The sequence below is a fragment of the Nothobranchius furzeri genome, chromosome 3 (assembly GCF_043380555.1).
Source record: "Nothobranchius furzeri strain GRZ-AD chromosome 3, NfurGRZ-RIMD1, whole genome shotgun sequence".
NCBI classification, from domain to species: Eukaryota; Metazoa; Chordata; class Actinopteri; order Cyprinodontiformes; family Nothobranchiidae; genus Nothobranchius; species Nothobranchius furzeri.
In genome coordinates, this window is record NC_091743.1 from 4,679,505 (window position 1) to 4,700,788 (window position 21,284).

Below are 21,284 nucleotides of genomic sequence, written 5' to 3' on the forward strand. Positions count from 1 at the left end.
AAATGATGCAAAACCCGGCCGCTAGTAAAAAAAGAAAAAAAAGGAAAGAAAAGGGTGGGGCTGAGAAGGCAAGAGAAAAAAAATTGCGGGCATTAGATGCTGAAGCCTCTAAATGTCACAAATTAACTGACATATTTAGCAGTACAGCCAGCAACAGCACCTCGCAGCAGGTTCACAGCAGTGAAGAAGTCAGGCAGATAGCTACACAGCAACGTGCAAGCAGTAATGAGGGACAGAAAGATGTGCTGGTTCCACAGGCAAATCCAGGGGAAGTAAGTATGGAATGTAAGAGGAGAAACATTTGCAAGGACTGATGTTAGGAATTCATGTTTACGCCGGGGACACACCGGCCGCGGAAGCGCCGAGAAGCGAATCGCTCACGAAATTCGGCCGCTGCTCGCCGCTCCTCAGTTCAGATCAGAAGCGCCCCAGTCGAGGCGCGCCTCAGCTCAGCTGTAGTTTTTCTTTTAAACACTTTGTGTCCTCCATTTCCTCTCTGCCTTTTCTCAGCTCTTTTCCTCTACGTTTGAGTGTGTGTGTGTGTGTGTGTGTGTGAACCTATGTTATGAGTTGTTTCTGCCAGTTGAATCTCTCGGAACCCGCTCCAATTCTGCAGCTGTATCCTAACAGTTTCTTCCGAAATGGGTACGTAAATAACCATGTTTTTCGGGGGTCGTACAGCACCTTGTGTTTGTCAACTTCCATAATTAATTTAAAGTCATCCATCTTAACTGCTTGCCTCAGACTTTCTGCCTCTCTGTCCGGTTTGCTCCAGTGAAAAGACACCCCAAACCACTCCCCCCTTCACGTGGTCACACATGCACACAAGTTCGATGTGTGTGTGTGTGTGTATTCGTGTGGTTTTCTGCAGTGTCTGACTACGAACACATTTGACTATTGCGGAATTTTATTTTGAAATGCTTTATTTTGTTAACTTTACCGGCCTGCCTCTTATGTCTAGGTTTGACTTCCTGCCAGAATTGACGCGATTCACCCGCGGCTCGCGAAAAAAATAGAGCAGATGCCGAAATGATCGCTGCACGGCACGGGCTGGAGCGCCGGCGCGCGCCGGCACAAGGCGCTTCGCGGCACAAGGCGGCCCATGTGGTCTATAGAATAGCTTAACAAGGGCGCCGAATGAAGGCGGTCCCATTTTCGCGGCGCTTCCGCGGCCAGTGTGTCCCCGGCGTTAGGTTGCAATTTTATTTTATGATAACAGCTAAATTTCAACATTTTAGCTGTAAAAGGCCACATGCAGTGGGTAATAAGAAATATGTTGCGGTTTTACGTAAAAAGGTTGGTAGTAGTATTACAGTTAATTCTCACAAACTTTGAAAATCTTAAATACAGAAGTTACATTTGTAATGTTGCATTTTCATTTAGATGTGGTATTATTTGTGCAGTAAGAAGATTAATTACTGCATAAATTATTAAGCTTATCAGTAATACAGCTTTTAATACAACATATAGACAGCATTAGCGCTGTTGCTATAATTTTGATGGTTTGACCACATATTATTGCTGCCGAATTTCCGCGCGCCAATTACTTTGGGCCGGGCTTAGTCAAAGTCCAGGGCTGTTTTTTAGTCCCAGTCCGTCCCTGGAGGCAAACCTTAACTTTCATGAGTAAAAACAAACATAAAATGATTGAATAAATCAGGAAAGCAGGAAGATATGTTATTCCTGTTTTACAGTTTTTACTTCAGTTCAGTATATAGTGCTTTCATCACATTTAGCTTCTACTTTACTTTTAAATGATCTTCAGCTCTATTCATTTTATGAGACTTTTTGTGTTACATGTTTGGGAAAACAATCATAACACAACTCAAAAGACTGTATTAAATGCCATTTAAAGTGAAATAAACTAGTGAATACAATGCAATTTAGTAAAGTAAGCAAAGCATTTCTAACATAGTAAGCATATTCAAACATGGAAATTATTAGGGCTGAACGATTTTGGAAAATAATCTATTTCCGATTTTTTTTCTTTAATATCGCAATCACGATTTTATTCACAATTATTTTCTCAAGGGCCTTTTCTCATTTTTCAACTAACGGAAGCAAAAAAAGATCTATGTAACTTGTACTGAATATAAACAAGTTTACGTATCTTCATATATCAACAAGTTTATTTGTCTACACATACATGAACACTCACAAGTAAAGACAACATCTTGTATTTGAAGGTGCAATGCTTTGCAGCCAGGAGCACATCCCTTGAAGGAGAACAGGTATTAGCATCAACTGTGAAAATGTATTAGCAGGAAAGAAGTGTTCCATTTATTGAAGTCTTTTGTGTTTAGTTTTTGACGTCTTGTCCATGCAGACGTTCAGTTACGTTCACAGCTGCTAGCCAAAACTCAGTGGAGTTGAAGTACAGTTTTCTAGCTTTACTAAAATATCTGTCTGTACTTATTTAATTAATGGCAGTTTTTACTTTTTATTAGACTCCAAATGTAATAATTTAGCATGTTCCTAATTCGTAATTTGGGAAAACAATCGCCTTTGCGATTAGAAAATCTCCTTTTGTCACATCGCAATTTAATTGCATATGCAATTAATCGTTCAGCCCTAGAAATGATCAATGTCAATAAATCATGTGGCTTCATGTATTTTCATTGTGTAAAAGTAGCCCATGGGCCAAATAAAGTTGGAGACCCCTGCTGTATAGTATAGTATTGCTATACTGTTGTCGAACATAACACGATTCAGACCCAAACCAACCATTGGACCATCCAGTTGTCAGTTTCACCAAAGCGCCACACTTCCCTGGGTCCTCCACTCATCACACTCACGTATTCAACACTGGTGTGAGAGGTTCTCCAGTCAATAATATCATAACTGTTACCACTTCAACTTTAGGACAGACTACCAGAGTCCCAAAAAGAAAAACACCATTTGCAGTCAAGGACAACAAAAAACGTTTGGACCTAGAAAACAGAGACTGGTGTTTAGCGCTATCTCGTTTACTCTGATAATGTGAGTTCTGGTATAAGAGGGTAGGGCCCAGGGATGATTCCTGACGGGAGGTTTGAGAGTTCTGTGACAATGTTTGTGTTTAAAAACTAGCTTGTTTTGCAGATTTGTTATTGCTGCTTTAGTAACACCCCAAACTACAACACTGCTTTTATGAAACTATTAGTTGCATTAAACAAGATTTGCTCTTAGTTGAACAGTGTTCATCCCTGAATGTTAACTCAGTTTGTGACCAGTGATCCACAGTAGAAAATCCATCTGCTCTGGGATTACATCCAATAATAATAATAATGTGTTATAACAGGAAACCACTGAGCAGCCTGGTGTTGCTTACAGATGTAATGCATGAATGAACTAGTACCCACTGTTGTGCCTCTCCATTGATCAGAGACTCGTAGGTGAACATGAAGCCCCCGTGAGGACAGAGCAGCAGAGTGTTGCCCACGTTGGACACTGGAGAGGATTTAGTGGGTCTCCTAAAATCAGCAGAGGCATGAAGACATCTGGATGTGGCTGAGCAGAGATTTTACCCACAGGCTAACATCATTCAAAGACAGGTGATGTTTGACAACATTTGATTTGTTTTACACACCTGATGAATTTTTTCCACTCATCAACAAAGAACAGAGGGACAATGTAAAGGACATCTGTGCCCTGGAGAAACAAGGGTAAACAACATAAACTATGTTTGTGCGTAAAATGCTCTGAAGGGTACCACTTAGCTAGTGTTTACCTGAGGCCACTTTGTGAGTGTTGGTCGGTTCTTTTCATGGAAGAGGTTGGGAAGCTGGCTCTTCTGATCGAGAGCCATCATCTTACTGACCGCCTCATTGTCCTTTTCCTCCTGCTCTAATGTCTGGGCACAAGCAGGAAACATTGAACACATGAACTCTAAACCCACACACGTTTTATGTGAATCTGAAATTCTGATATCACATTTTGACCCAATTCTGAATAAGAAGCTTCAAAGTAAATCTGACTTTCTCATGCTTTTGATCTAAATAAGGCCAGGGAGGCTGAACAAATCCAGACAGTCCACATGTTAGAGCGCACCTGAGCAGCGTACAGCCAAATGAAATGCAGCGCCACCTCCCCTTTTTTTGTCCCCTAAGATCATCACTCTGTTAGGTGATGTATGTTCATGTCTCCTGTTTCTCTCTAAACGTGTCCCTTCAGAGGTCTCCACAGCCTCCATTTAGTCCTGTCTTCTTCCTCCTCAACCCTCACACCAACTACCTTCATGTCCTCTTTTACCACATCCATAAATCTCCTTGTTGGTCCTCTCCTCAGTCTCCTGCCTGGTAGCTCCAACCTCAGCATCCTTCTACCTAGAGCTGAAACAACTAATCGATTTAATCGATTATAATCGATTATTAAAATAGTTAACAACTTTTTTTAGTCATCGATTAGTTGTTTAATAATCATATTTTACCGCATAAAGTCTATTTCTTTACCACAATCTGACATTGGTTACAATCTGTTAAATTTGCTGCCAGTGTGTGGCAGTAATGAGCCACTGATCTACCAGTGGAGCCGTAGAAGAAGAAACGAGCCAATAAGTGCTTTCGGTTTTCACGACGTAACAAGTTACTGACGCGCATCTTGCTGTGAGAGATGGCAGAACAAGAAGAAATACGGAAGAAAAATAGAAGCGACAAAACTGAAGAGAAACCCCGGACAAAAACCTCACGAGTATGGGAGCACTTCACTCTAGATGCCATGAAAAGACGGGTGACCTGCAAAATATGCAAAAACCATCTAGCATGGCACGGAAGCACAACGTCCCTAAGTGAACATTTGAGACGAAAACATGTGGGGGCTGATGCAGCAGAGGAAAGTCCAGTAAATCCGGTAAGTAACAGAAAATAAACAAGCTAACGTAGATCAAATTTGGGAGCTGAGTTCGTTATAGTGGATGTTAAACATGTTTTTTTGCCGTGTCAGTCTACGGTGTTCTACTTCTGATTGACTAGATGCAATCGTGAATCTCCTCCGTGTTGTGTATCATGCGCTTGCCAAATTTAGCATGTCTGTTTATATGAATGTTCTCGTTAAGAGAAAAACGGCACAAACCCATAACTATGTTCCTCATTCAAAAAAGGACAACTCCGCAGAGAAAAATATACAGACGAGCTGTGTCCAGGTGAATATAACGCGGCATAGTTGTACGCTTTCAATTTTTAAATACAGGAGAAATTCAGAAAGTCACTTTTTTTTTTTACTATTAAAAGGCTGTTTTACTGTCTAACACTGTAAAAATCCTCACAACACATTTTTGTCAAAATAAATGATCACTGTATATTGTTAATTAATTCAAATAATGTAATATTGATTTAGTCTTGTAGTGTGTGTGCTGCTTTATTTTATATGTGTACTTATTTCAGTCTATTTGTGTTTCTTATGCAGAAAAAAACAAGCAACGATGGACAACTACATGGGGAACAAGACACTCACCCCCCAGCAATGCATACCACTTACAAACTCTTTTCTAGATTCTACATTATTTTTTATGGAATTTACCTCTTATATTTTGATGCCAAAAAATTATTCTGGACTGATATTTTGCACTGTTTAGCTCATTTTACACCGCTGACTGTGTTCATGTGCAATAAAATAGATTGCAGTCAACTGCACAATTCTCTTATGTTTTTCTTTTTCTTAACTGAAATGTATTCATCACTTGTATAGGTTAAATAGCTAAACAATAACAAACCGATTAATCGATTAATCGAAAAAAATAATCGACAGATTAATCGATTATGAAAATAATCGTTAGTTGCAGCCCTACAAAGTTCTGCCTATGTCGGCATCGTCTCTCCTCTGGACCTCACTGCTGTCTCACAGCTCACTGCTGTCTCACATCTCTCATACATGTTCTACCTCACGCCTTCTTTTCTGCCACTACAGACATAGCTCCTCTACACCCATGTTTCCAGTCATTTCCATCCACGAATAAAATGCCTGCTGCGTATCTGTTACTCCTCCAGTGTCAGCTGCTAGATATCTTAGGGTCTCTTTATGTTGTAGAGGGCAAAATGGCAGGGCTGTTGACAACAGTGGCATCCTGACCAATCACAAGCTTGTGTTCTCCATCTCATTGAACGGATGTTTAGAAAAGTGGGCTTGACTCCGTCCGTCCTTGCGAGCCTGCTGGAGAGCCCTCGCAAGGACAGACAATGGAGTTGCATGTCTCAGATGCCCAAATTAGTCTCAACACTGCAGAGGTAATTGTGTTGGATCTTATCCACCTCTTTGCAAGCACCTCTAAGGCTTACTCAGAAATGTTCAAGCTGATTTTACCAGACACTGCTGACAGAGCTCCTGGTTCTGCGAGAACTTTGGCGATTTAGGGAAATATTTTCTCAGCTTGGTCCACACTTCAGTAGAGACTAGCTTCCGTTCTGTCTCCAGAATACTCAGGCCTCCTACAGCAAGAGCACAGACTTCAAAACAGATCCTTATACTACCAAGATGACATTATAAAACAATTTAAAATGTCAGTGTCAACATTATATTATTTTATACAGAAAAATGAAAAATACCATGACTGCAGACGATATCTTCATTGAAAGTCTTCATCTCATCCTCAAGGGCCTCTGATAGATCTGAAGCAAAGTCTAGACACCAAAGTAGCAAGAAGACAAACAATATGTTATGTGTGTTTAAATTCAATGGCTGTAGACACAAAAGGACGTCTGAAAAATAATATGTTGACAGTAAAGGGGAAACTAAGCATTACAAGTTAAGCAGAGTGATCTTCACATGAAGAAATGTTGTCCCTATAACTAAGGTAGCAGCCCCCTCCCTGGGCTGCCACCTTGTAATGTGGTGGAGGGGTTTGAGTGTCCCAATGATCCTAGGAGCTAAGCTGTCAGAGGCTTTATGCCTCTAGTAGGGTCACCCATTGCAAACAGGTCCTAGGTGAGGGATCAGATAAAGAGCAGCCCAAAGACCCCTCATTAGAAAAAATATACATGGAAACAGTGTTTCCTTGCCCGGACATGGGTCACCGGGTCCCCCACTCTGGAGCCAGGCCTGAAGCCGGGGCACGTTGGCGAGTGCCTGGCGGCCGAGCTTTCACACATGGAGCCCAGCCGGGCACAACCCCAAGAGGAAACATGGGTCCCTCTTCCCGTGGGCTCACCAATTGTGAGAAGGGTCAAAGGGGTCAGGTGGAGTGTGTGACGAGTGGTAGCTGAAGGTGGGGAGCTTGGCGGGTTGATCCTCGGCTCTTGGCACCTGGAATGTCAACTTTCTGGTGGGGAAGAAGCCTGAGTTGGTTTACGAAGTTGAGAGGTTCCGACTAGATATAGTCGGAGTCACCTCAACACATGGATCAGGCTCCGGAACCAGTTTCCTTGAGAGGGGTTGGACACTATACCACTCTCCCACTGAGAGATGTTCAGAAACAGCTCTGATGACGTCAATGTGTTTACAGAAGCGGTTGTGGGATTCATCGGGAAACTAGCGGATGATACCGTGGAGACAAGGACTATCACTACGTTTCCCAACCAGAAGCCGTGGGTGGATAAAACCATCCGCGAAGCTCTGAGATCCCGCACCGCTGCCTATAACACGGGACTCGCGACGGGGGACATGAACCCGTACAAAGCAGCATCATATCACGTGCGGAAGGCGGTAAAAGAGGCGAAGCAGCGCTACGGGAGGAAACTAGAGTCACAACTCCAACAGAGTGACTCTAGGAGCCTGTGGCGGGGACTGAGGACAATAACGGATTATAAAGCACCAACAACCAGTATGACGAACGCGGACGCGACTCTGGCAGACGAGCTGAACACTTTCTATGCTCGCTTTGAGGCTGCAGCTAAGGACTCCAACGACGCTAGCGCTAGCGGCGCTAACGGCTGCAGACAGGAAGATACTGCCAGCACCGGAAAACATGCTCGTCATCTCCGAGCATGACGTGAGGAGAGCCTTCAAGAGAGTGAACACCAGGAAAGCAGCAGGACCAGACGGCATCCCAGGTCGTATCCTCAGAGACTGCGCATACCAGCTAGCTCCTGTGTTCACTGAGATATTCAACATCTCTTTATCTCAGTCGGTGATCCCCACATGCTTCAAAGAGTCCATCATTGTTCCTGTCCCGAAGAAACCCCACCCTGCTTCTCTCAATGACTATCGCCCCGTAGCCCTCACCTCAGTAGTGATGAAGTGCTTCGAACGCCTGGTCAGAGACTTCATCATTTCTTCACTACCAGACACACTGGACCCACTACAGTTCGCTTACCGTCCAAATCGTTCTACAGACGATGCCATCTGTCATCTCCTCCACACATCACTCACTCACTTGGACACTAGAAGGGGGAATTATGTTAAAATGCTCTTCATTGACTACAGCTCTGCATTTAATACCATAATTCCCTCCACACTCACCACCAAACTGGAGCACCTGGGACTGAGCTCATCTATGTGCCAGTGGATCTCCAACTTCTTAACTGGCAGACCACAGGCAGTAAGGATGGGCGAACATGTCTCAGCCCCCACCACTCTCAGCACTGGAGCCCCCCAGGGGTGTGTTCTAAGCCCCCTGCTGTACTCTTTGTACACATACGACTGTGTGGCCAGTACCAGCTCCACCACCATCATTGTTTGCTGACGATACCGTCGTGGTGGGCCTGATCTCTGACAACAACGAGGCGGCCTACTTAAAGGAGGTCAGGAATCTGGAGACCTGGTGCAAGAGGAACAACCTCCTTATAAACGTCAGCAAAACGAAGGAGTTGATAGTGGACTTCAGCACAAAGCAGGAGAGGAACTACCAGATCCCCGTCATCAGCGAGTGCCCAGTGGAGAGAGTGAGCAGCTTCAAATACCTCGGTGTTCACATCACGCAGGACCTGTCATGGTCCTGTCACATCAACAGCGTGGTGAAAAAGCCGGGCAGCGTCTCTACTACCTCAGACGCTTGAGAGACTTCCGACTGCCCCCCAGGGTGCTCAGGAACTTCTACTCGTGCACCATAGAGAGCATCCTGACGGGGAACATCATAACCTGGTTCGGGAACAGCACCATGCAGGACAGACGAGCTCTACAGAGGGTTATTCGATCAGCTGAGCGCACCATCCGCTCCGAGCTCCCTGACCTGCACTCGATCTACAGCAGGCGGTGCTGGACCAAGGCCAGGAAGATCGTGAAGGACCTCAGCCATCCAAATAACAGACTGTTTGCTCTGTTGAGGTCAGGGAAGCGATTTCGCTCCCTGAAGACCAACACAGAGAGGCTGAGGAGGAGTTTCTTCCCGCAGGCGATACAATCTTTAAACCACACCACCACATAGTAAGTGCACACACATATGGTTCTCACACACACTGAACAGTCTGGACTTTGCTTAAGCACAGTTGCACTACAAAGTCACTAAAATGTGGTTTGCACAACTCCGGACATTGAATATATATATATTTTTCATTTCCATTTAATACTTGTTCAGCCGCTGTTTTGTACAGATATTTTTATTTCTTCACACATTCTTATACATTTACATACGATGTATTTTGTTGTACAGTTACTTTATTCTCAGCTTCAACTTATATATATTTTATCTTATTCCTTCCCAGCTAAATTTACCTTTTATTCTAATTTGTATTGTGTTGTGTATTTTGTTGTAAAGCTATTCTATTATTCAATTTTAATTCAGATATATTTTACCTTACTCTTTCCCAGTTAATTTACCCTTCATTTTAATCCGTGGTGTACAGTTTTTTTATTTTCAACTCTTAGGTCACGAGCAGTTGTGTAAGGAATTTCACTGCATTTCGTACTGTGTATGAATGTGTATGTGACAAATAAAATTTGAATTTGATTTGAATTTGATTTGAGATGTCGAGCAGGGGTGGGCATATTAGTGGCACTCCAGAAGCTGATAGGTACCGGCAGTCCAAGTGGAATGCAGCTACAGAGGCAAAAACCCAGGCATGGGAGGAGTTTGGTGAGACCATTGAGAGAGAGTTCCACATGGCTTCGAGGAGATTGTTGTCAACAACTCGACACCTTAGGAGGGGAAAGCTGTTACGAACTCCTCCCGCTGACTTCATTTCCCAGCATTCTCGCCACCACTTCCCATCATTCCTGCCACCAACGTGGCGGCTGACGTCATCACGCCGACACTACTTAAGGAAGTGCCGGCGTTTCATTCATTACTCAGTCATCGTTCTCACCAGACTTTGTATCGAGTTTCCAGGCTTACCAGCCCTCAAACCTTCAATCCTGACCTACAGGAGATAACCACGCTGGTTATTTCCATCTGGGCAACAGATCCTCTCAGCCACACTTCAGCTCTGCCACCGAACCTGACAGGATGACTGAGTCACAAGTTGACCCAGCGGAGTTCGCGCGTCTGCATGTTGAAGTGGCTCAACAGCGCGCAACCTTGGATCAGCAGACGGCAGAGATAAGCCAGCTCCGTGCCGAGATGAACCAGTTTCATTCCATAGCTGATCGCCAAGCCACAAAGATTGAGTCACTCACCGAGCTAGTTCTCCAGCTGTCCACCGCTCTGCAATGACAGACCACAGCCATCACCGACAGGATGGAACCACGCCTCAGCCGTCCAGAGAAGTGGGACGGAACCAGGGGATCCCCGGAGGGCATGCTGGCGACCCTGGCCATAACTTTTGAGTGCCAGCCGGCTCGCTACCCCACATCCTGCTCTCGTGTCGCCCTGCTGACCTCACTGCTGACAGGTCGAGCAGGTGAATGGGCTGCTGCTCTTTACAATCAGAAATTTCCTGCCTGCAATGACTTTTGTAAAGGAGATGAAAAAGACATTTGTGCACCCCAGCAGTGAAGTCTCGGACGAGACTCGGCTGCTTCAGCTTCGCCAGGGCTCCCAGACGGCGGCTCAGTACACCTCTCGCTTCCGGACAACAGCCGCTCGATTGAGGTGGGATGACGCCGCCCTAAAAGCCGTTTACCTGGAGGAATTGCCACCTAGAATCCGGGAGGGCATGATCGGGCACGAGGCCCCAACCTCCCTGGACCTGGCAGTGGATCTGGCTCTCCAACTGGACCGCTGTATCCTGAACCGGCCGAGCAGCATGTCAGCTCCCATACACACCAGGACGTCACCCCGCCGTCCGGCTCACCAACCGACGGAGGAGCCGATGCAGCTCGGACATCTCCCCCCTGAGGAACGGGCACGGCGCTATCAGGAGGGAAGATGCGCTTACTGTGGGGATTTGGGTCACCATCGTGGCATATGCCCAAAACGACCGGGAAACAGTCCCTCTGGGTCGGAGTAGGGGCTGTCCCGCCCGGAGTCTCCACTTTTCCGGCTCCACACCGAACCACTCTCCCGGTCTCCTTCCACCTGGACCAAGGCCCGACCAGACTGGAGGCTCTTTTAGACACTGGGGCTGCGGAGTGCTTTATCGATCATGGACTGGTTACTCAGCTCAAGATACCCCTCACCGCCCTCGACCAACCCTTTCCCGTGACCTCTGTGGACGGCCGGCCCATCATGCTGTACCCTCTCACCCACCGAACCCAGGGTCTCCACCTGGAAACCCTCCACTTCCTGGTCATCAGGGCTCCGGCTACACCACTCATCCTGGGTCATTCCTGGTTCTGCCGTCATGAGCCTCACATCTCCTGGCCCACCAGTAAGGTCCTGGCCTGGGGCACGGGTTGCCATAACCACTGGGGCTCCCCTACACCTCGGAATGGAGCAGCCCCTCCCGTAGACCTGACGCTCGTCCCTCCTCAATACCACGACGTCGCTCAGGTCTTCGCTAAAGAACCCTCTACCAGGTTACCTCCTCATCGACCCTATGACCTGGAGATCAGGCTCCAGTCCGGCACCACCACCCCTCGGGGTCGCCTGTTCTCCCTCTCTCCGGCGGAGACCCGGGCAATGGACAATTATATAACTGATGCCCTCCAGAAGGGATTCATCCATCCCTCAACATCCCCCGGGGCTTTTATTTGTAAAGAAGAAGGAGGGAGATCTCCGGCCCTGTATAGACTATCGAGGGTTAAATAAAATAACGATCCAGGACCGTCACCCTCTCCCTCACATGGGCACTGCCCTGGACGCCATCACACAAGCCGCTGTGTTTACTAAACTGGACCTGCGCAGCGCTTATAACCTCATCCGTATTAAGGAAGGTGAGGAGTGGAAGACCGCTTTTATCACACCCACTGGCCACTATGAATATTTGGTGATGCCTTTTGGCCTCTGCAACAGCCCCGCCGTCTTCCAGCGGTTCATTACAGATGTGCTGAGAGACATGTTGGGCCGCTGGGTCTTTGTTTATCTAGATGACATCCTCATCTACTCCCGCACAGCAGAAGAGCACATTCAGCATGTTCAAGCTGTTCTGTCCCGCCTCCTGGATCATGGACTGTACTGCAAATTGGAGAAGTGTGCGTTTCACCAGGAGTCCACCTCCTTCCTGGGTTTTACCATCTCCTCCTGGGGCCTGAAGACGGACCCTCAGAAGGTTCAGGCAGTAGCTCAGTGGCCTCTACCCACGACCCTGAAGCAGCTGCAAAGCTTCCTGGGTTTCTCGAACTTTTATCGGAGGTTCATACGCAACTTCAGTTCCCTCGCAGCGCCTCTGACCTCACTCACCAAAACCACCAATCAGCCTCGCCCTTTTCGCCTTACTCCAGAGGCTGTCCGTGCTATCCATGAGCTGGTCGGACGTTTTACTAAAGAACCCATCCTCCTCCACCCGGACCGGACCCGGCCCTTCGTCGTGGAGGTGGACGCCTCTGATGTGGGAGCGGGGGGCGTTCTCTCGCAACGGGGTCCAGACTCTAAGCTCCACCCATGCGCCTACTTCTCCCAGAAGTTTTCCCCCACACAGCAGAACTATGGGGTCAGCGACAGAGAGCTGCTGGCTATAAAATGGGCTCTGGAGGAATGGAGGCAGTGGCTCTTGGGGACCACCGATCCTTTTCTGATCTGGACCGACCACCAGAATCTCATTCATCTACAGACTGCCCGCCAACTCAACCCTCGTCAAGCTCGGTGGGCCCTCTTTTTCGAGCCATACCACTTACATATCGCCTACCGGCCCGGCTCCAAGAACCTCAAGGCGGACGCTCTCTCTCGGCGTTTCGTACCAGAGTCAAGCCCCCCGGAGCCTCGGACCATTCTGCCGACTCAACGCTTCCTGGCCTCCCTCCAATGGTCGTTGGAGCAGTCCATACGGGCAGCACTTCCTGGCGATCCAGCGCCGCTGGAGACTCCACCAAACCGTCTCTACGTTCCCTTCTCCTGCCGACAAGAGGCACTCACGTGGGGGCATTGTTCACGGCTCGCGGGCCATCAAGGACAAGCCCGTACCCTCCAGTTCCTCCGTCGGGCTCTCTGGTGGCCGTCCATGAGGAAGGACGTCTGCGAGTTCACTGCTGCATGTGATGTGTGTGCTCGCTCCAAGTTCTCCAACTGACCCGGCGCTGGAGAGTTACAGCCTCTCCCTGTGCCCAAGTGGCCGTGGTCACACATTGGGCTGGATTTTGTCACGGGACTGCCGGCTGTCGACCACCTGGACACCATATTGACTTTCATGGACCGTTCCTCCAAGGCCGTGCACTTGGTGGCCCTGGTCAGTCTCCGCACTGCCAAGAGGACAGCTGAACTACTCCTCGAACAGGTGGTGCGGCTCCATGGTTTCCCCCAGGACGTGGTTTCCGACCGGGGACCTCAGTTCGTCTCACGCTTCTGGAAAGCGTTCTGTCGCCTGGTCGGCGCTTCCACCAGCCAGTCCTCTGGATACCATCCACAGACAAACGGTCAGACAGACCCTCTACTGAGGGTCCTAAATGACATCTATCTATCACTAGATCAGGGAACATCTGTGCTGCTTCTGTTATTAGACCTGACAGCAGTCTTCGACACAGTTGACCACGCGATTCTACTCGATCGCTTGGAACGATGGGTTGGGATCAAAGGGTCAGCTCTGGACTGGTTTAGATCGTATCTCCAAAAGAGGACATTCTGTGTTAAACTGGGTGATGTTTTTTCTTCTTGGGAGGGGCTCCGGTGGGGGGTCCCGCAGGGGTCGATCCTTGGTCCACTTTTGTTTGCCATTTATCTGCTACCTCTGGGGTCAATCTTTCGTAAACATGGCCTATCATTCCATCTGTATGCTGACGATTGCCAGATTTACTCTCCATTGTGTCAGGAGAAAGGTCACTCTATTCAGTCCTTTGTCTCCTGTGTTAATGAGGTGAAGTCTTGGCTAATGTCCAACTATCTACATCTGAATGAGGGAAAGACAGAGCTCATTGTTTTTCACCCCAACAGCAGGAATGTGGATCGTTATGCTGATCTTGGCCCTCTTTCTCCTTACTCAAAACCAGTTGTTACCAGTTTGGGGGTGAAACTTGATGTAGGACTTAAATTTGATGCTCACATCAATTCTGTGATCCGGTCCAGTTTCTTTCACCTGAGACGCCTTGCTAAAATCAAGCATATGCTGTCGAGAGCCCACCTGGAGCGGGTACTGCATGCCTTTGTAATTTCTCGGCTTGACTACTGCAACTCTCTCTATGCAGGGTTGTGTCAGTCAACACTGCGTCGCCTACAGGTTGTGCAGAACAGCGCTGCCAGGTTCCTGACTGGGACCAGGAAACGGGACCACATCAGTCCAGTTCTGGCCTCCCTGCACTGGCTTCCGATTTCCTATCACTCACAATTCAAAATACTCGTCTTTGTTTATCATTTCTTCCAGGATGGTGCTCCCCCCTATCTGGCCACACTCCTGAACAGACATTCCCCATCACGCGCTCTGCGCTCCTCTGACCAAGGCCTGCTCGCTGTCCCTCGGTCTAGGTGTCGTACCCGTGGGGACCGGGCTTTCTCAGTCCTAGCACCGTTACTCTGGAACCAGTTGCCACCCTCAGTCAGGCTGTCCCCTTCTCTGCCAGTCTTTAAGAATCACCTAAAAACACACCTCCTCCGCTTGGCGTTTCCCGAACATGTTTGATTATGGCCCTCTATTATGTTGAATCCATTCCACAGTTTTCATTGGTACACTCAATCCATCCACTCAATCCAATTGTTTTTCACACATTTGTATTTTACCGGAATGTTTCATCTATTTTGTTATTTCCATTTTGTATTTTGTAATTAGTATTTTGTAATTTGAATTTCTTTTATTGTTGATTTATTCAGTATAATTACTTGCAACTGTACCATGTTCAGCGCTTTGGGCTTCCTGACAGGGTTGCGGAAGGCGCTTTATAAATAAAGCTTTGATTGATTGATTGATTGATTGATTGACAGAGAGGGCGAACCAGCAGCTTGGACGCTACTTGCGCTGCTTCGCTTCGTCCCAGCCAACCACCTGGCCCCGCTTCCTCCTGTGGGCGGAGCTGTCACACAACCTCCAGACCTCCTCTGCCACGAGTCTGTCTCTCTTCGAGACCTGTTATGGGTACCAGCCTCCTCTGCTCGACCATCAGGTGCCCGAGGTGGAGGTCCCTGCTGCCCAGATGCTGGTCTGCCGCTGTCGGCTCACCTGGATCCGGGCCTGTGCGGCCATCACCCGGACCAACACGGAGTATGCCCGTGAACATCGCCGCCGCCACCGGCCTGGCCCCGTCTTCCGGTCTGGCGACCAGGTGTGGCTCTCCTCCGCTAATCTGAGGATGGTGGCTGGCTCCCAGAAGCTCACTCCTCGCTTCCTGGGTCCGTTCCCTGTCCTCAGGGTCATCAATCCAGTCACCTACCGTCTGCGCCTCCCGGCTACTCTCCAGATCCACCCGGTCTTTCACGTCTCCCAGCTGAAGCCGGTGATCTCCTCTCCTCTCCACCCTCCGCCGACACTGGTGCCTCCGCCCCGCAGTGTAGAGGAGGATCACACCTACCGGTCTGCAGGATTCTGGACGCTCGCAGCCGGGGACGAGGTTGGCAGTACCTCGTGGACTGGGAGGGGTACGGGCCTGAGGACCGCTCTTGGGAGCCCACGAGCTCGTTTGTCGACCCTACCCTGCTGACTGACTTCTGGGCCCGCCGTCCTGGGACTTCGGGAGCCGTCCCTAGGGGGGGTTCCTGTCACGAACTCCTCCCACTGACTTCATTTCCCAGCATTCTCGTCACCACTTCCCATCATTCCTGCCACCAACATGGCAGCTGGCGTCATCACGCCGACACTACTTAAGGAAGTGCCGGCGTTTCATTCATTACTCAATCGTTCTCACCAGACTTTGTATCGAGTTTCCAGGCTTACCAGCCCTCAAACCTTCAATCCTGACCTACAGGAGATAACCACGCTGGTTATTTCGATCACTCCACGTCTGGGCAACAGATCCTCTCAGCCACGCTTCAGCTCTGCCACCGAACCTGACAAAAGCAGTGCGCTACCAACACTGTTTATAGTGGGGATGTTGTGCTGCTGACCTCTACTTGGGACATGTGGATCAGTGGGTGGAATACTTTAAAGACCTCCTTAATCCCACTGGCACATCTTCCAGTGAGGAAGCAGAGCCTGGGGATTTTGGGTTGGACTCTTCAATTTCTGGGGCTGAGGTAAGTAAGTAAGTAAGTAAGTAAAAGTTTATTTATATAGCGCCTTTCAGAGATATAAATCACAAAGCGCTGTACAACATGATAAAGATCAGGGCAAATACCTCTAACCAATAAAAACATCAGAAAAACAATAGCAGTGATAAACGTAGAAAATAAAATCATGAGTATAAACAAAGTGAAGGTGTGAACCCGAACAAAGCCATCTTTTTGAAACATTTAGGGAGGGAACGCCTGGATGAAAAGGTGAGTTTTTAGATGATTTTTAAAGACCTCTACAGTGTTAGAGAGACGGAGATTTGAAGGTAGACTGTTCCAAAGTCTGGGTGCAATAGTCTGAAAGGCCCTGTCCCCTTTGGTTTTCAGTCTGGTTCGAGGAACAGCCAGGGGGTTTTCAGATGTGGATCTAAGGTTCCGAGAGGTGGTGTGTGGGGACAAAAGCTCAGATAAGTAGCTTGGAGCCTGGTTTTTAAGAGCTCTATAGGTCAGGACTAAAACTTTAAACTGTATTCTATATTCTACCAGGAGCCAGTGGAGGGACTGTAAAACTGGGGTGATGTGAGCTCGTCTGCTGGATTTGGTTAGGAGTCTGGCTGCTGCATTTTGGATGGCTTGAAGGCGTGAGAGGGAGGTTTTGCTGAGACCAGTAAAAAGAGCGTTACAGTAGTCTAAGCATGATGACAGAAAGGCATGGATTATTTTTTCCAGATCTGCAGTAGAAACCAGTTTAAGGACTTTTGAAATGAAATGTTTCTCAGTTGAAAGAAACAAGAGTGGGAGATGGTTTTGACGTGTGAGTCTAAACTTAAAGCTGGATCAAAAATAACTCCTAGGTTTCTAATGTTGGCCTTGGCTGATGGGCAAAAAGAGGCAATTTCTTGCTCGATTTTTGGCTGAAGTTCCGGGGGTGCAGCGATCAGGGTCTCTGTCTTGTTAGCATTTAAGACAAGAAAGTTGCTGAACAGCCAGTTACTGATCTAGGTCAGGCAGAGTACAAGTGTGGCCAGCCTGTCCAACTGATGTGGCATAAAGGACATATAGAGCTGAATATCATCAGCGTAGATGTGGTAGGAGATGTCTGGGAAAGACTGAATGATGCCAGCTAGGGCAAGAATATAGAATGCAAATAGTAGAGGTACTAGAACTGAACCTTGTGGGACCCCGCATGTTAGAGAGGCAGTATCTGAAGAGAAGGTTTCAGACTTCACTGTGAATGTTCTGTTAGTGAGATAGGAAGAAAGCCAGTCTAGAGCAGAAACTGAAATCCCAGCCAGGGCATTTAACCTGTTTAGTAGTACGTTGTGGTCTACAGTGTCAAAAGCTGCACTGAGGTCGAGCAGGACCATGACAGAGCATTTCCCTGCATCAGCAGCCATCAGGAGGTCATTATGCACCCTTACTAGAGCAGTCTCAGTTGAGTGCTGCTTCAGAAAGCCAGATTGGAAGGGGTCATAGATCTTTGACTTAGAAAACCAGGATCTGAGTTGGGTTTCAACAACCTTCTCAAGTACTTTGCTGATGAAAGGTAGCTTAGAAATGGGCCTAAAGTTACTGGTGGAGCTGGCGTCAAGGTTGGGTCTCTTTAAGAGAGGAGTCACTACTGCATTTTTAAAGTAAGATGGAACACAGCCTTGGCTCAGTGAGCTGTTGATTATAGTCAACAGAGATGGACTGATAGAGGCAAGGGACCCGACTAAAACAGAGGGAGTTAAGATATCTGATGAGCATGATGAGAGTTTCATCTTGAGGTTAAGTCATTTAGTGTAATTGGGGAGAAGGAGGTGAAAGACTCGGAGCACTGGGGGGCCTCCCCTCCTGAGGGGGGGAGGGCTGGTGGAATGCTGGATCTCAGATTCAACACCTTGTTTGCAAAAAAGTGGGGAAAGGTGTTACAGTCATCAGCTGAAGATAGCTGAGCCTGCTGCGAAGGAGAAGACACGATGCTGGAGATGGTATCAAACAAAACCTTAGGATTATTCTTATTTTGACATATGAGGTTGCTGAAGAAAGAAGACCTGGCATTTTTTACAGCTTCGTTGTATGACTCGAGAAGTTCTTTAAAATATTCACGATGAACAACCAGACCTGTCCTCTTCCACTGTTGTTCCTCTTTTCTATAGGAGCGTCTAAGTTCAAGAATCTGGTTGTTCAGCCAGGGTGAACTGGAGGCACTGGAACTGCGGCTGGTTTTGTAAGGTGCGACCTGATCTAGAATTTTTAGGCAGTGATCATTAAATGAGTTGGTAAGGAGCTCTACGTCATCAGAGGAAGGAGGTACAAAGTCAAAGAGGGAGGAGAAATTTAAAATGGTAGAACTGTTGATAATACGTTGTTGCTTAGCAGAGACTGGTAAAAGAGATTCAGAATTTAAGTTGATATGAAAAGAAACTGACTTATGGTCACTGAACACAACATCATTTATCTGCAGCTTATCAACGGCGCTCACAGGGAGCAGACGCTTCTGCCTTTTCCTCCCTTATCTGTGTTTTCCCAAGGCTCTTTTTGTCCCGTCTGCCTACAGAGCGCTTCTCTGCATTTCCTCTGCAATCACCTTTTTCAGCATTTCAACATGGACTTAATTAATTGGTCATTCAACGCGATTGATAAGATTTTTTCTACAATGAGAACGGAGGAGGGGGCTCAAGCTTGTCCTCAGGGGACACATGCAGCGGGATATATGTTCGATTCCTGGAGAAAGTGGAATGTCATCTTTCTCTCTCAGCTGTCAATTGAGGACGTCGAAGATATGTGGATATTTGGCCTGATGATCGTTGGATTTCTTCTGATTGGAGTGGGAGGATATCTGGCTTTCCGTAAAATTGGGATGAAGGGAGCGATTGGAGGGCGACCCGCAACCATGGACGGCACCGTCCGTGTGGATACCTCACAGACTGGGACGTTGCTCGAGGTGAATCGCAAGCTGGACAATGTCTTAGCTGCGTTACCGGTGTTAGCGCACAAGATTGATACCATCTCAGAAAGGGTCACCGGACGGTGTGGAGATGTTTAATCACTGAATTGGCTTCAATGGAGGACTTGAATGATCAATACAGACTTAAGGCAGAGAAGAAAAATTATCTCTGTCTGTCCCAAACAAAGTTTCTGTTATCGAATCTGACGCCATAAGCAGCCTTGGAGCTGCATGCAAAACCCCCACGCTGGAAGGAATGCAGACAAATGCTATGAATCTCTATCCACCCACCCACCCCGCCTTCAGATTGAGGTCTCCACCGAGGTCATCAAGCTAAGGACTCACTACTCTCTGTGCTTCCCCATGACCTCCCTCCCACCTGCGGAGCCAGCTGGTTGAGCGCCACAACGGGTCGCCCCTGCTGAGGAACCAGGATCCCAGCCCCTCCCCCCTACCTACCGGGTCCCATGTTGTGAACTGTGACGTTTGTTGCTTACATGTCGGGTGTTTTTTTTGCATTGGAGTGCTACACCCTGCTGGTGTAACCCTGTTAATGCCTTTTTTTTCTCCCTCACTGAACTTTCCTCATGTATTCCCTTACTCATCTACAAAGGAGCGCCGTCAATGGCTGCTCCCATGGTCTGCCTGTATCCGTCCTGTCTATATGTGTGTGTGTGTGTAACCTTGGTCAGGTTGTACTATGGAGTCACGTTCCTACGCTCTGAAAGGAGCGCTGGCAATAAAATTCATTCTGATTCTGATTCTGATTCTGAAGAAGTCTGTAGGAAAAGACCAGATCCAGGGTGTGGCCTGCTCTGTGAGTGGGACCAGACACGCGTTGAGAGAAATTAAAAGAATTCATCATGTTTAGGAACTCCCTAGTAGAGCAGTTAGATAGATCCTCAGAGTGGATGTTGAAATCTCAAACAATGATTATCCTGTCTAGTTTAATAGTTGAAGATAGGAGATCCTGAAAGTCAGACAGGAAGGATGAAGTAGATCCAGGTGGGCGATAGACCAGAATTCCATAAACTGGTTGAACTCGACCAATTTTAATCATGATCATCTCGAATGAGCTGTAGGAGTTTGAGGATAATATAATTTGGCACGAAAAATGTTTCTTAAAGATAACAGCTGTTCCTCCACCGCGGCCTGTGGTTCGTGGAGCAGAGAAGAAAGAGCAGTCTTGAGGACAGAGCTCACGGAGATGAGTGACGTCATTTTCGCGTTGCCACGACTCGGAAATCCACAAAAAGTTTAATTTTTTGGTCCGGAATAGATCGTTGAGGATGTGAGACTTGTTGGCGACGGAGCGCGCGTTAATCAACATCATTTTCGCGGAGGTATCTGGCAGTGTATGTGCCGCGGGCTCGATAATGGCGGGCGGCTGGCGGGCTAAGCTACGTAGCGACTCCAGGCTACACCCGCGGAGGTTCTTGGGTCTCCCACGCCTTCAGGTAGCATCCTGCATCAGGGGCACCATTTAGCAGCGAGATCAGCCCAACTCCGTTAAGTTTCTGTTGGATCCGCCACAACACAGCCGCTGAGCAGCGATCGGGAAGAGCTTCGCCTCTCAGGATCTTTCGAAGCTGAACGAAGAAGCCGGCTCTCTTCCCCCGTTTCCTCTTCCATGGCCTCCTGGGCAGCGGCAGGCCGACAGGTAACAGAGGGCCGAGATCTGGTTAACGCCAGGTTCCAGAGGCGGTGGGAAAGCGGGTCCGGTATCGGAGTTCTGGAGGTTGATCATCGTGGACCTGATCAACAACAGTAAGTCTCGATCATATGTTAGTAGGGACTCTGCACCAGATAGAGAAAAAACAATAAAAAACAACAAATAACCAAAACAGATCAGGAGCCTAGCAGACGCACAGCCACTCATGGGCGCCATCTTGCTTCTCACTG

The 21,284-nt window shown here is 47.7% G+C and overlaps 1 protein-coding gene across 8 annotated transcripts in view; it reads right to left on the minus strand.

Moving 5' to 3' along the window:
- usp48 (ubiquitin specific peptidase 48) overlaps positions 1-21,284 on the minus strand; it is a 157,396-nt gene that overhangs the window by 42,457 nt on the left and 93,655 nt on the right. For all 8 annotated transcript variants that reach the window (XR_011520076.1, XR_011520077.1, XR_011520075.1 and 5 more), the window contains 5 exons: positions 6,519-6,593; positions 6,277-6,401; positions 3,710-3,832; positions 3,569-3,630; positions 3,342-3,452 (listed from right to left, as the gene is read on the minus strand). Coding sequence is in view for 2 of the 8 variants with exons in the window: in XM_070549125.1 (XP_070405226.1) it covers positions 3,342-3,452; positions 3,569-3,630; positions 3,710-3,832; positions 6,277-6,401; positions 6,519-6,593 (496 nt within the window). In the remaining 6 variants the exon portion in view is untranslated. The remainder of the gene's footprint in view (positions 1-3,341; positions 3,453-3,568; positions 3,631-3,709; positions 3,833-6,276; positions 6,402-6,518; positions 6,594-21,284) is intronic.